Source organism: Gopherus flavomarginatus, chromosome 3, assembly GCF_025201925.1.
Source record: "Gopherus flavomarginatus isolate rGopFla2 chromosome 3, rGopFla2.mat.asm, whole genome shotgun sequence".
Taxonomy (NCBI): domain Eukaryota; kingdom Metazoa; phylum Chordata; order Testudines; family Testudinidae; genus Gopherus; species Gopherus flavomarginatus.
Window position 1 is genome coordinate 105,397,429 of NC_066619.1, and position 12,120 is coordinate 105,409,548.

A 12,120-nucleotide genomic window follows, 5' to 3' on the forward strand; every position below is an offset into this window, starting at 1 on the left:
CAAGTTTCCTTGAAGAAGAAAGCTCTATTATATAACACGGTATATTTATAGCTTAATACTGAGCATGTCTGACAAAATGAAAAGAGGACTAGAAGGACAGTGATGGTATCTCATTAAATATTTTATAGGTTGCCATATAGAGAAATGATCCTTCTGAAAGTTCTCCCTCGCCATCTCCCTTAACAAGTACTTGATTAAGCCACTTCAGCTGTAATCATTCTAACCTGTGGCTTTCCTAAAAATAACATCCAATTTCAAGTTAACACCTTCTCCTCCCACACACACACACACACACACACACCCTTTCACTAGTTTCCATGGAAACCTAATTGGAAAACATATATATGCCAACCATCTCAAAGATAACTTTTCATGAAAAGAAAAGACACCTTGGAGGCAATGAGAACACATCGCTAAACCTTCATTGTTTTCAGTGTGATTACTAAACAGCTTACTTGAGCAACTGTGGTAAAGTGGATTTAGCTTTCTTCACCAAAGAGCAGCACATGGTTAGTGCATTTCAGGACAAAGCTCTTGTCTGAGGCATTTATTCCCTTCCAAGGAATGTGTGGCCCTTTTCATCAAATTAGCATGATTTGAATCTAAATATAGGCGTGTTCTCAGTCACTTGGATGTGTTTCCCAAAATATGTTAAATGCTTGAATTTGGGAAAGAAAGGGGAAGAGAGGAAAAAGCCTTTGTTGAAAGGTAATAATATATCCCAAAGTGCCTGATATTCTTTTGATCAGTAAGCATATATTTTCTACTGCCTGAAAATCTTCTCCTTTGCCTTTTCATTGATCCTGAAATAATTGTGCAGATCTCTCTTGTCAACTTAACTTTTATGTAACTTTGAGATCGTTGCACTGCCATAAAATGGGATTGATCATTGTATTCCCATGGCTATTTACTGGTCTGTTCTATGTATTTACTACTGTACACTTTTTTATCTTTTTTTTTTTTTGAAAAATAGGACAGTGGGAAAGAGGCTACAAGACAGGCTTACTCTTCAGTTGCATCTCCAGATCACTAGGATTGTTATTTCCATTTGCAGGCCTGCTGAGCATAGTTTGTAATACAGTACTCTACATGTCTACTGTAGGAACTCAGCACCTCACAAACTTTAATTTATTTAGCTTTGCAACACCTCTGTTAAGTAGGGAGAAGTATTATTATCCTCCCATTTCACAGATGGGGAATTGGGAGACAGAGGCTAAATAACCTGCCCAAGGTCATCCAGAAAGTCTATGGTGGAGCAGAATTGAGACCCAGACTAGCATTTTAACCCACTTAACTGTCCTCCCTCTCTGTCTCGGTGAGGACATAAAATAACCTGTAGAACAAAAGCAGATCTTAACATTGAACAATAAGATATCAATTTAAGGCAGGCGACATTTTGAGATGTCATTCTATTTTTATCTTAATTCTCTCATTAAGAAAGGTCATGTTGGTGGGTGGTGTCTACTGTCTAGAAACAAATAGCCATGACTGTCTTTTGTAACACTAAGAAGCAGAAAATGGATAGGAACACTCTTACACATGATATGATATCTATCCTTCAACATGATCAAAGTGAATCATGAATGGTCCCTGTCTGCCTTTTTACCATTTTCAATGGAAACGTGATGCTAATTCTGTGCTGATTATCTGTGTCAGGAATCATTATACAGGAGATAAGCACATATAGAAAAATATATAGTCCTTGTCTAATTTGTCTAATCTGGGGCAATATAATGAGCCTCAAAACTTAATATTTTTAACTCATATGAGATCCCTGTTATAAGATGTAATCAATTTATTGTAAGCAGTTAATAAGTATTTACACACTTGGGAACACTAATAAATTTTGAGGTGGGTTATTTTATTTGTCTTTCAGACTTTTTTACATCCATAACAAAATGCAGTTTTCAGCTGCAGTCCTAGATGAACAACTGTTTTTCCTGAGTAATATATTTTGAGCATAAGCATCTAAACAGACAATTCTTCTCTGCTGTTTGCTAGAAGCAGTGAATACACTATGATTTTGGCAGATGGGAATCGGTATAATCTGTTGGTTATAAACAAAAGAGTTACTGATGAAATGTCACCATCTGTTGGCATTGTTGAAATGCTCTGAGTCATACAGTCGTTACTTTTCACTGTAAAGTTTTCTCAGAAATGGCCAGATTATGAGTAAACTAGACACATTAGAAAATTATTTTCTCAACCTTCATTTCTGTAAAATAAAAACTTGATTTTTTTGTTGTTGCAAAAATACCCTACTGACCCACAATGTAACAAGTAAACGGGATATCTGTCTAGTGTAGTTCTTAGTACATTTTTATTTATTTATTTATTTATATGTATTTCGGTAGCACTTACAGCAGTGGTCCCCAATTTTTTTCCATCGCACCTCCTCCTTACCCATAATGGAACCTGTCTGGGCCCTCTCCGGGAACTGTGATCACGAGCCACAGCTGGGAGTGGGGCCAGAGCTGTGGTCGCGAGCCAGGGCCTTTGGTTAGAGACCCAAGCTGGGGTGGGAATGGGGCTGGAGCAGAGCTGGGGGCAGAGTGGGGCTGGCCAGCACTCTCTTCCTGCCCCCCTTTGGAGCTGGGCAGGTCCCTGCCATGTCCCCCAAATGTTCCTCTATGCCCCACAATTTGGGGTCTACTGACCTGGAGTCTCAGTCATTGTATTAGGCACTGTTCATACACACATAAAAAAAGATGGTTCCTGCTCCAAAAAACTTACTGTCTAAGTATAAGATGAGAGAAAACAAGTGAATATAACACGCAGGCGGAGAGGGGCAGGGAGCATAGCATAAGGGATAGTGAGACGATTAAGATTTGTGTAGCAAGTAAACCGCACAAATTACCTTTTCATGTAATATCTTTGGTACAGTTACTGTATTATGAACAACTGTAGAGATTTCACACATATCTTAATAAAAAAACTTGTACTGTGACAGGTATTAAATAAGTTTAATGGGGAAGACTATAAAGAATATAATGGTAAGTTATTCTCTTCACTGACAGTTCACTAAGGCAGTCAGTTTGAAAGAAACAGAATTCATATATTCTGATGGTTATCTAGAATACTAAAGAATTAGTTATATTCATAACATGAATAACATATATAGTTATATTTTCCTTGGCATATTCTGATCCATATTTTCAAATGAGGCCTTTAAAATGCACCTGCAAAATTTGTGGGCACATCTGTCTGCTTACACAAATGAACAGATGGACATTTACACATGTATGGCCTGATTTTCATCCCAACTTTAACCTGACCTCTATGCAACTGCAGTTGTTATTAGGCTCAGTTTAGGAATCCAGGCAATGAAGATATCTAAGTACTTCACAACAGTATCTTTTTAGCATTCTTCCTTGGCAGTGCCCTTTGTGCTAGATTGGTATCTGCTTACATTTTTCTCAACCAAATCTCACCAGAGAATGAATCTTTTGGCCCTCTTGCTTTGTTTCTTTCTTGTCATTTCATGAGGGAAATATGCCTAGTATTGTTAGACTGGCACATTGATTTCTGATCATACAGGCAGCCAAGGATCATCAAAATGAAATGTCATCATTAATTATTAAAAACCAGGAATTTTAGTAAGGACACGGAAATCCATTTACACTTAAAAATACTCCCCAAAAAAAATTATCCCGCAGATGGGTTTAATTCAGAAATATTGCAAGCATCTCTGACTGGTCTAGCTTGAGATATTTCACTCATAGAATCATTGAATAATAGAATCGTGGGACTGAAAGAGACCTCAGGAGGTCATCTAGGCAAGCCCCTGCACTCAAGGCAGAACTAAGTATCATCTAGATCATCCCTGACAGGTGTTTGTCTACGTTGCTCTTAAATGACAGAGATTCTACAACCTCCCTAGGCAATTTATTCCAGTGCTTAGCCACCCTGAGAGTTAGAAATTTTTTCCTAATGTCCAGCCAAAACTGCCCATGCTGCAATTTAAGCTTTTGCTTCTTGTCCTATCCTCAGAGACTAAAGACAAAAAAATTTCTCGCTTGTCCTTGTAACAACTTTTTATGTGCTTGAAAACTGTTATCATGTCGCCCACCCTCAGTCATCTTTTCTCCAGACTAAACAAAACCAGTCTTTTCAATCTTCCCTCATAGGTCATGTTTTCTAGACCTTTAATCATTTTTATTGCTCTTCTCTGGACTTTCTCCAATTTGTCCACATCTTTCCTGAAATGTGGCGCCCAGAACTGGACACGATACTTCAGTTGAGGCCTAATCAGCCCAGAATAGAGCAGAAGAAATATTTCTTGTGTCTTGCTTACAACACTCTTGCTAATTCAGTGTAGAATGATGTTTGCTTTTTTTGAAACAGTGTTACACTGTTGACTCATATTTAGCTTGTGAGCCACTCTGACTCTAAGGTCCCTTTCCACAGTTCTCCTTCCTAAGCAGTCATTTTTCATTTTGTATGTGTGCAACTGATTGTTTCTTCCTAAGTGGAGTACTTTGCATTTGTCCTTATTGAATTTCATCCTATTTATTTCAGACCATTTCTCCAGTTTCTCTAGATCATTTTGAATTTTAATCCTACCCTCCAAAGCACTTGCAACCCCTCCCAGCATGGTATCAACCACAAACTTTGTAAGTGTACTCTCTATGCCATTATCTGAATCACTGATGAAGATATTGAACCGAACTGGACTCAAAACTGATACCTGCAGGACCCCACTTGATATGCCCTTCCAGCATGACTGTGAACAACTGGTAACTACTCTTCAGGAATGGTTTTCCAACCAGTTGTGCACCCAACTTATAGTAGCTCCATCTAGGTTGTATTTCCCTAGTTTGTTCATGGATGAGTTGACTCCAAGTGTAATGAATGAGTTGACTCCGAGACAGACTTATACTGTCTCAAAGTCGTGGTGATTTTTTTTTCTTTTCTCCACTCCAACCTCTTGTGGATAACTCAGTATTGCTTTTCCCCATTAGTCAGATTTTTCAACTATTCTGAACATCTTCAGCTTCTGTTGATTTCAATGTGAGTTGTTGGAGCTCATTAACTCTGCAAATCAAGCCCTGATTCTGCCTCCTTTACTCTTTCAAATTAGAAATGAAGGATTAGACCTTAAAGACCAAATTGTGCCCATTATAATGTATTCGCAGCTTCCATTGTTGCCACTGGAACTCGTATGCATATGACTAAGGGCAGTATTCAGACCTAGTAAGGTTATAATTACTTGTGATGTGTATAATATCCTTCTGCTAAGTATTTTCACCAGAATAAGAGACCTGCAACCAATTGTAATGTTTGCTTCCCTTTTCCTTTACTGCAGTGTCTGCAAAATCTCTGCTTAGAACCCAGAATCACATGCAGAATTACAGAAGCTGCCACCTGTTAATAATTCCATAGCCATTCGCAGTGCCATGTGGGTGCTTTTAGGTTCTTTGTATTTTTTTATAACTGTGAGTTTTAAATTGTTTGCCACATAAACTGCAGACTTGTGCCTAAATCCTGGTGAAGAGAAACCAGAGAATAAAATGATGCTGTTTTCCCAGTGTGTGCAAACAGTAAAAGGTTTTGTTTTGAATTGAAGAGACTTTGATTTAGTTCAGATAACTTGCTCTTCATGTCACCAGCTCCAAATTTGTCACTATAATTAGTCTCCTTTCCATCCCTCTGTAGAATTATGTGATGAGCTTCTGAGGTTTCATAGTTTGCGATATTTTCTATGCCCATGTAAGACAACAGTAGGTCTGATTCTAAACTCATCAGCACTTGGGTAAATCATGAGTAATTCTACTAAAAACCAGAAGAGTTAGTCCTCTTTACACAGAAGAAAAATCGGAATCAAAAGGCATATAATCAGAATGGACAGTACTGCATGCACGAATTGTGTGTTGAACATCTACATGTTCTACAAATGTGTGTGTGTGTCCATATACATATCAATATATGTGCAGAGTTACCATGATTAAAGAAGATTACTAATCAATGCTAATCTCTAAATATGATAATTCAGAAAATGCTTAGTCATTCCGTGCTGTTTTTGAAACTAGTGTTTATGGAGGTTTATTCCTGCTGAGTTTGCTGCTTGAAATATACCCAGACTACTCAGAAAGAGTTACCTAGGCAACCTTTCTTTTGTGCTCCTATTTTACCTCAATAATCATTATTTCAAAGCTAGGTATCTAGCCTCATCTGATTCTCCCACCCCTAGTAGCTTCTACCAGAATCTGGAGACAGAGAACAGATTTGGTTTGAAGGAAGTAGTCTTGCACCTGCACAGGTTTTCTAAAGAGGTCAAACTGCAATAGATTATGGAAATGAAGTGCTGAGCAGCTGCCTGCTTTGGCAGTGTACAGAAAGATAAAAGGACACGCCAATCTCTTAAACTGTTCAGATGCTTAATGTTCTCTGGTGAGAGTATAACAAATTGTACCCATATCTGTTCATAAAACTTGTCGTGATAAATATCTGTGACTCTTCAGTTCACTGTCATTTTTTCATCGCTCAGATTACTTGGGGATTTCTAGACGTACAGGGACTAACAAGATATGGTCTTCTCTTAACGTGTGTATAATTGGTAAGACAGCTGCATTTATGAACACATCAAGAGGGGACTGTGGATATGGGCTTGATTGTATCTATGTAAATTTGGCAAAACTCTAGTGAAGCTAATGGAGCGATACAGATGTAAAACTGGGAAAACTTAGATCAGAATCAGGCTTTGTGTCCCTTAGTGTTGATAGGAACATTTTAAATGATCGCCTTATTGAGAGGACAACCTTGAGTTACTGTAAAGTCATCAAATGCATGATTTTCTAGTCCATCCAAACATTTGGATAATTAGGAATGGATTTTGAAACAGAACTATTAATAAGCCCCCAAAATTACAGAGCTGTGCAATTAACTAACCAAATAGTAGATTCTGAAACCAGCCTCTTGCCGCACCATTAAAAACCTTAGCTAAGCACTGTTAAGACAAGGTCTTAACTCATAGAAACATGATGATAATGTTCCACAGCACTGGATGAACTTATTTGAAGAATAGTATGTAATTTTCAGAAAGGTCTGAGATCTCAATTCTAAGCTCTTTTTAAAATAACTTTTAAAAGTAGGCACATCTCTGCATGCTCTGAGGAAAATTCAATGTATACCATGTATTGCTTTTTGGGCGTTCTCTTACTGAACTCAGTGGGAGACTTTCGGAGGGGTTGGATCAGGCCCTTTGTGGGACAGAACCATTCAAGCTGAATTTTGTGTTGGCTTACACAGCAGTGTAAGTTGGAACTGGTGTAACCTCATTAACATCGCCTCTTTGAGTTACACCAAGAATGAATTTGGCCTCTTGGGCAAAAAGGCCAGAAAACAGGTGTAAGTGTCAAAGTAGTTTAGGTCATGCCCATTAGCGGCATTCTATGGCAGTCCTAAAGGGTCCGACATCACGTGCATGCTAAGGAGTGAAAGGAGGGCAGAGAAACAGGAAAAGTAATGTGACCAGCCATAAAGATCCCATGTCACAGGAGAAGTCCCTCCAAGTTTATCCTGTGGTAAAGCAAGTGGCTGAAAAGCAATTAACAATAGGGTGTAAAATCAAACCCAAACGCTTGTTTGTAGCGAGATTAAAATATTGGAGTGAAGATCCATCATGTGAGTGAGAGTTTTTCCCTAAAGTTTTGCTGGTTAGTTGCTAAAAAATTGATGTGTGACTGAAAGGTCAGAGGGCAAATCATTATGGATGGTCTTGATTCCGGCCTGGGTTACTCTAGTTGTACCCAGTATAACCCAGAATGGAGGAAACAGTGGTGGAAGTCTGTCTGGAGATGTGTCAGAGGCACAAAATGAATACAGTCCCTGTAGCCTGGTCTTCGATTATGTATTAATTATATTGATTATTTAAGAATCCCCAGTTATCACTTTGAGGGTTGACAGGTTCTTGCCCAAGATCAGGCCCAGTATTATTCAAATTAGCATATAGTTGGGAACCCTGATGTGCACAGTTGCAACATTCACAGTATAGGAACTCTTTTTGTTTATTAATACATTTAGCACAGTAACAAACACCACAACTCAGTAAGATAGATGGAGATACTACAGAATGTACATCTGCATATCCGTATACTCACATCATCCCCTGTAGAGCAACCTGAAATGTTAGCCATCATCTTCCTCAACACCATCACCTTCCCCGTCATCACCAGTGGCCATCATTTTGGCACCTCCCAAGGACTACATCTCTCTCCTACTGCCCCTAGGCTGGGATGCCACTTTTATAATTTGTTATGCTGACACAGTTACATTCAATGCATATTCAGTAGCAGATTTTTTCCTTCTTATTATTTGTATTTTCTCATCTCACTAATGTTAGAGTGTCTTTTTTCTAAAGGTTAGTATTTCAATGATCTCAATTTTATATATATGTCAATTCATTACTATGGCCCTTTTGTGGTTAGGTATCACGTTTGTTATTTCTGTCCTAGCTGGTTATTTTGGTTCTTTCCAAGTTCTAAGTTGTGGTGTATCAGTTAAGCTTAAAAGGGTATGAAGTTAGGAAAGCCCCTGTAACTACCTGCTTTAACGCATCCTTTATGTTAAAGGTCGCGGTTATACATGGACCTTATGCTTTAGCTCCATTTACCTAGGTGAAAGGTCTCAGACATATGTATGCTGATTTGCTGAAGCTAATGTCTTACAGTACATGGGCCTGTAGGTTTCTTGCATTACTGCTGAATATAAGGCAAAGCAGCAAATATAATGATGATGAGCTAGCACTACAGTAGCAGTGAATATAATAAAGCAAACTAGCCCACTGGGCTACATCCCCACTCTGCCAGGATGCCTGAAGCTGGTCAGTGCAATCCCAAAGAATGGCTAGCATTGGCAATGGAGGGGCCACTGATTCATTGCATCCCCAGGCAGCCTTTGCCAGCAGGATTCATGTGAAGCTCTAGTTGCATTTTAGTGCTCCACCCCCCTGGCTGCTATCACCTACCTGGCATTGTAAACATAATCTGCCCTTCTTTAGGGACACAGGCTGGTGCAGCTTACACCTTCCTGCACCAACACTGGCAATTCACGCCCAATAGTTGTAATATAGCTGCAGCCAATGAGTCTTTCTTCGAAGCATGAAGTTCACATGACTTTCTCCTAAGAGATCGCTGACTTTATTCACCCAACTTACCTTCTATTCACTTCCATTTTTATGACAGAATTCAGAAGACAATGATGAAGAGCAGCCTCTCAGCCTGGCCTGGCCTGACACCCTACGCAAACAGCTCATGTATCTTGCTGTTTTCCCCATTGTTTTTCCATTATGGATTACCCTGCCAGATGTCAGAAAGCCTGTGAGTACCACACTGTTGTTATAAGTTGATGTGTTTTGTACAATGGAATGGTTTCATTGAACAGTTTCAAACTTCTCCGTCTTCTAGAACATTTTTAAACCCCCTTTGGCATAGTTTTAATATAGTTTAATATCGCTCTATTTTAAGGCAAAGATGTGATAAAGAACTCTTTTACTGGCAAGTAAAAAATCACTTAGAAAAGTTAGATGCCTGCAAGTCACCAGGGCCTGATGAAATGCATCCTAGAATACTCAAGGAGTTAATGGAAGAGGTATCTGAGCCTCTAGCTATTATCTTTGGGAAATCATGGGAGACGGGGGAGATTCCAGAAGACTGGAAGGGGGCAAATATAGTGCCCATCTATAAAAAGGGAAATAAAAACAACCCAGGAAACTACAGACCAGTTAGTTTAACTTCTGTGCCAGGGAAGATAATGGAGCAGGTAATCAAAGAAATCATCTGCAAACACTTGGAAGGTGGTAAGGTGATAGGGAATAGCCAGCATGGATTTGTAAAGAACAAATCGTGTCAAACTAATCTCATAGCGTTCTTTGATAGGATAACGAGCCTTGTGGATAAGGGAGAAGCGGTGGATGTGATATACCTAGACTTTAGTAAGGCATTTGATACAGTCTCTCATGATATTCTTATAGATAAGCTAGGAAAGTACAATTTAGATGGGGCTACTATAAGGTGGGTGCATAACTGGCTGGATAACCGTACTCAGAGAGTAGTTGTTAATGGCTCCCAATCCCGCTGGAAAGGTATAACAAGTGGGATTCCACAGGGTTCTGTTTTGGGACCGGTTCTGTTCAATATCTTCATCAACGATTTAGATGTTGGCATAGAAAGTACGCTTATTAAGTTTGCGGACAATACCAAACTGGGAGGGATTGCAACTGCTTTGGAGGACAGGGTCAAAATTCAAAATGATCTGGACAAGTTGGAGAAATGGTCTGAGGTAAACAGGATGAAGTTCAATAAAGATAAATGCAAAGTGCTCCACTTAGGAAGGAACAATCAGTTTCACACATACAGAATGGGAAGAGACTGTCTAGGAAGGAGTATGGCAGAAAGAGATCTAGGGGTCATAGTGGACCACAAGCTTAATATGAGTCAACAGTGTGATACTGTTGCAAAAAAAGCAAACATGATTCTGGGATGCATTAACAGGTGTGTTGTAAACAAGACACGAGAAGTCATTCTTCCGCTTTACTCTGCGCTGGTTAGGCCTCAACTGGAGTATTATGTCCAGTTCTGGGCACCGCATTTCAAGAAAGATGTGGAGAAATTGGAGAGGGTCCAGAGAAGAGCAACAAGAATGATTAAAGGTCTTGAGAACATGACCTATGAAGGAAGGCTGAAGGAATTGGGTTTGTTTAGTTTGGAAAAGAGAAGACTGAGAGGGGACATGATAGCAGTTTTCAGGTATCTAAAAGGGTGTCATCAGGAGGAGGGAGAAAACTTGTTCACCTTAGCCTCCAATGATAGAACAAGAAGCAATGGGCTTAAACTGCAGCAAGGGAGATTTAGGTTGGACATTAGGAAAAAGTTCCTAACTGTCAGGGTAGTTAAACACTGGAATAGATTGCCTAGGGAAGTTGTGGAATCTCCATCTCTGGAGATATTTAAGAGTAGGTTAGATAAATGTCTATCAGGGATGGTCTAGACAGTATTTGGTCCTGCCATGAGGGCAGGGGACTGGACTCGATGACCTCTCGAGGTCCCTTCCAGTCCTAGAGTCTATGAGTCTATGAGTTTACAAAGCCTAGTGAATTAATGTAAAAGTAGATTTTGTGATTTTTCAGCAGTTTCACTCGTGGAGAAAATACACCATCAGAATTCTGAAGCAAACATCAATTTTAAACCAAGTATTAATGATTATCCAGGAGGTATCGTTGTTAGGGTGACCAGATGTCCCGATTTTATAGAGACAGTCCTGATTTTTGGGTCTTTTTCTTATATAGGCTCCTATTACCCCCCGCCCCCCGTCCCAATTTTTCACATTTGCTCTCTGGTCACCCTAATCGTTGCGAATGTGTTTCCATTATCTGCATAAATCTTTATGGCACAAAGAGAAAAACTCTTTCTTGTGGGCCTTGATAATTCCATTTCGTCATGTCCACTAAGCGTTACTTAACCCGATAAGAAGTTTCAGGAATGTGCAGACCGCTAACAGTTTCAGGAATGTGCAGACCGCTAACAGTTCCTGTATCCTAGTGTCTCCGAAACAGCAGTAAAGTCTGTGCTTTCTCACTTTACTAATTAAACATTAGTTTAATCTAAACATCTAAATACTCACTTTAAGAATTAAAAATTTAAATTTAGTCAAATAAAATGGTTATATATAATAATGTCACTTTGCACTTCTGAAGCACCTTTCAACTTAGGCTCAAAATGCTTTACAAAGAAAGGGCCAGGTTGCATCACATCTTCCTCTGGCAACTCATCAGCATGGCCAAAGTGCTAACAGGGCTTCTCCTGAGAGTAAACAGTCCTGAAGACCCACATGGTTCTCTGATTCGAAGCCACAAACATACTCTAGCAACCCCCACTGGCGTTTCAGTCTTCAGAATGGTTGTACTCAGAAATGAATGTAGCCTCAGCCAGTATTACTATCTGAGATGATTCCCTTTGAGTTAAAAAAATGATGATGCATGTCCTCCTGACTTAGTCTCTGAGTCTCCCTCTTCTTCCCTCCCAGCCCCGCCGCTTCTCAGTCTCAGATCTTGGACCCTATCAAGAAACATGCACAGGAGTGAGGAATGTGGGACACAATACTAGGGAAACAGCTGACTCTCGC

General features: G+C 39.5%; 1 protein-coding gene across 5 annotated transcripts in view; it reads left to right on the top strand.

The window, feature by feature from the left end:
• Window positions 1-12,120, top strand: part of SLC24A2 (solute carrier family 24 member 2) — a 199,558-nt gene that overhangs the window by 157,914 nt on the left and 29,524 nt on the right. For all 5 annotated transcript variants that reach the window (XM_050944184.1, XM_050944179.1, XM_050944183.1 and 2 more), the window contains one exon: window positions 9,183-9,317. In XM_050944184.1, coding sequence (XP_050800141.1) covers window positions 9,183-9,317 — 135 coding nt within the window. The remainder of the gene's footprint in view (window positions 1-9,182; window positions 9,318-12,120) is intronic.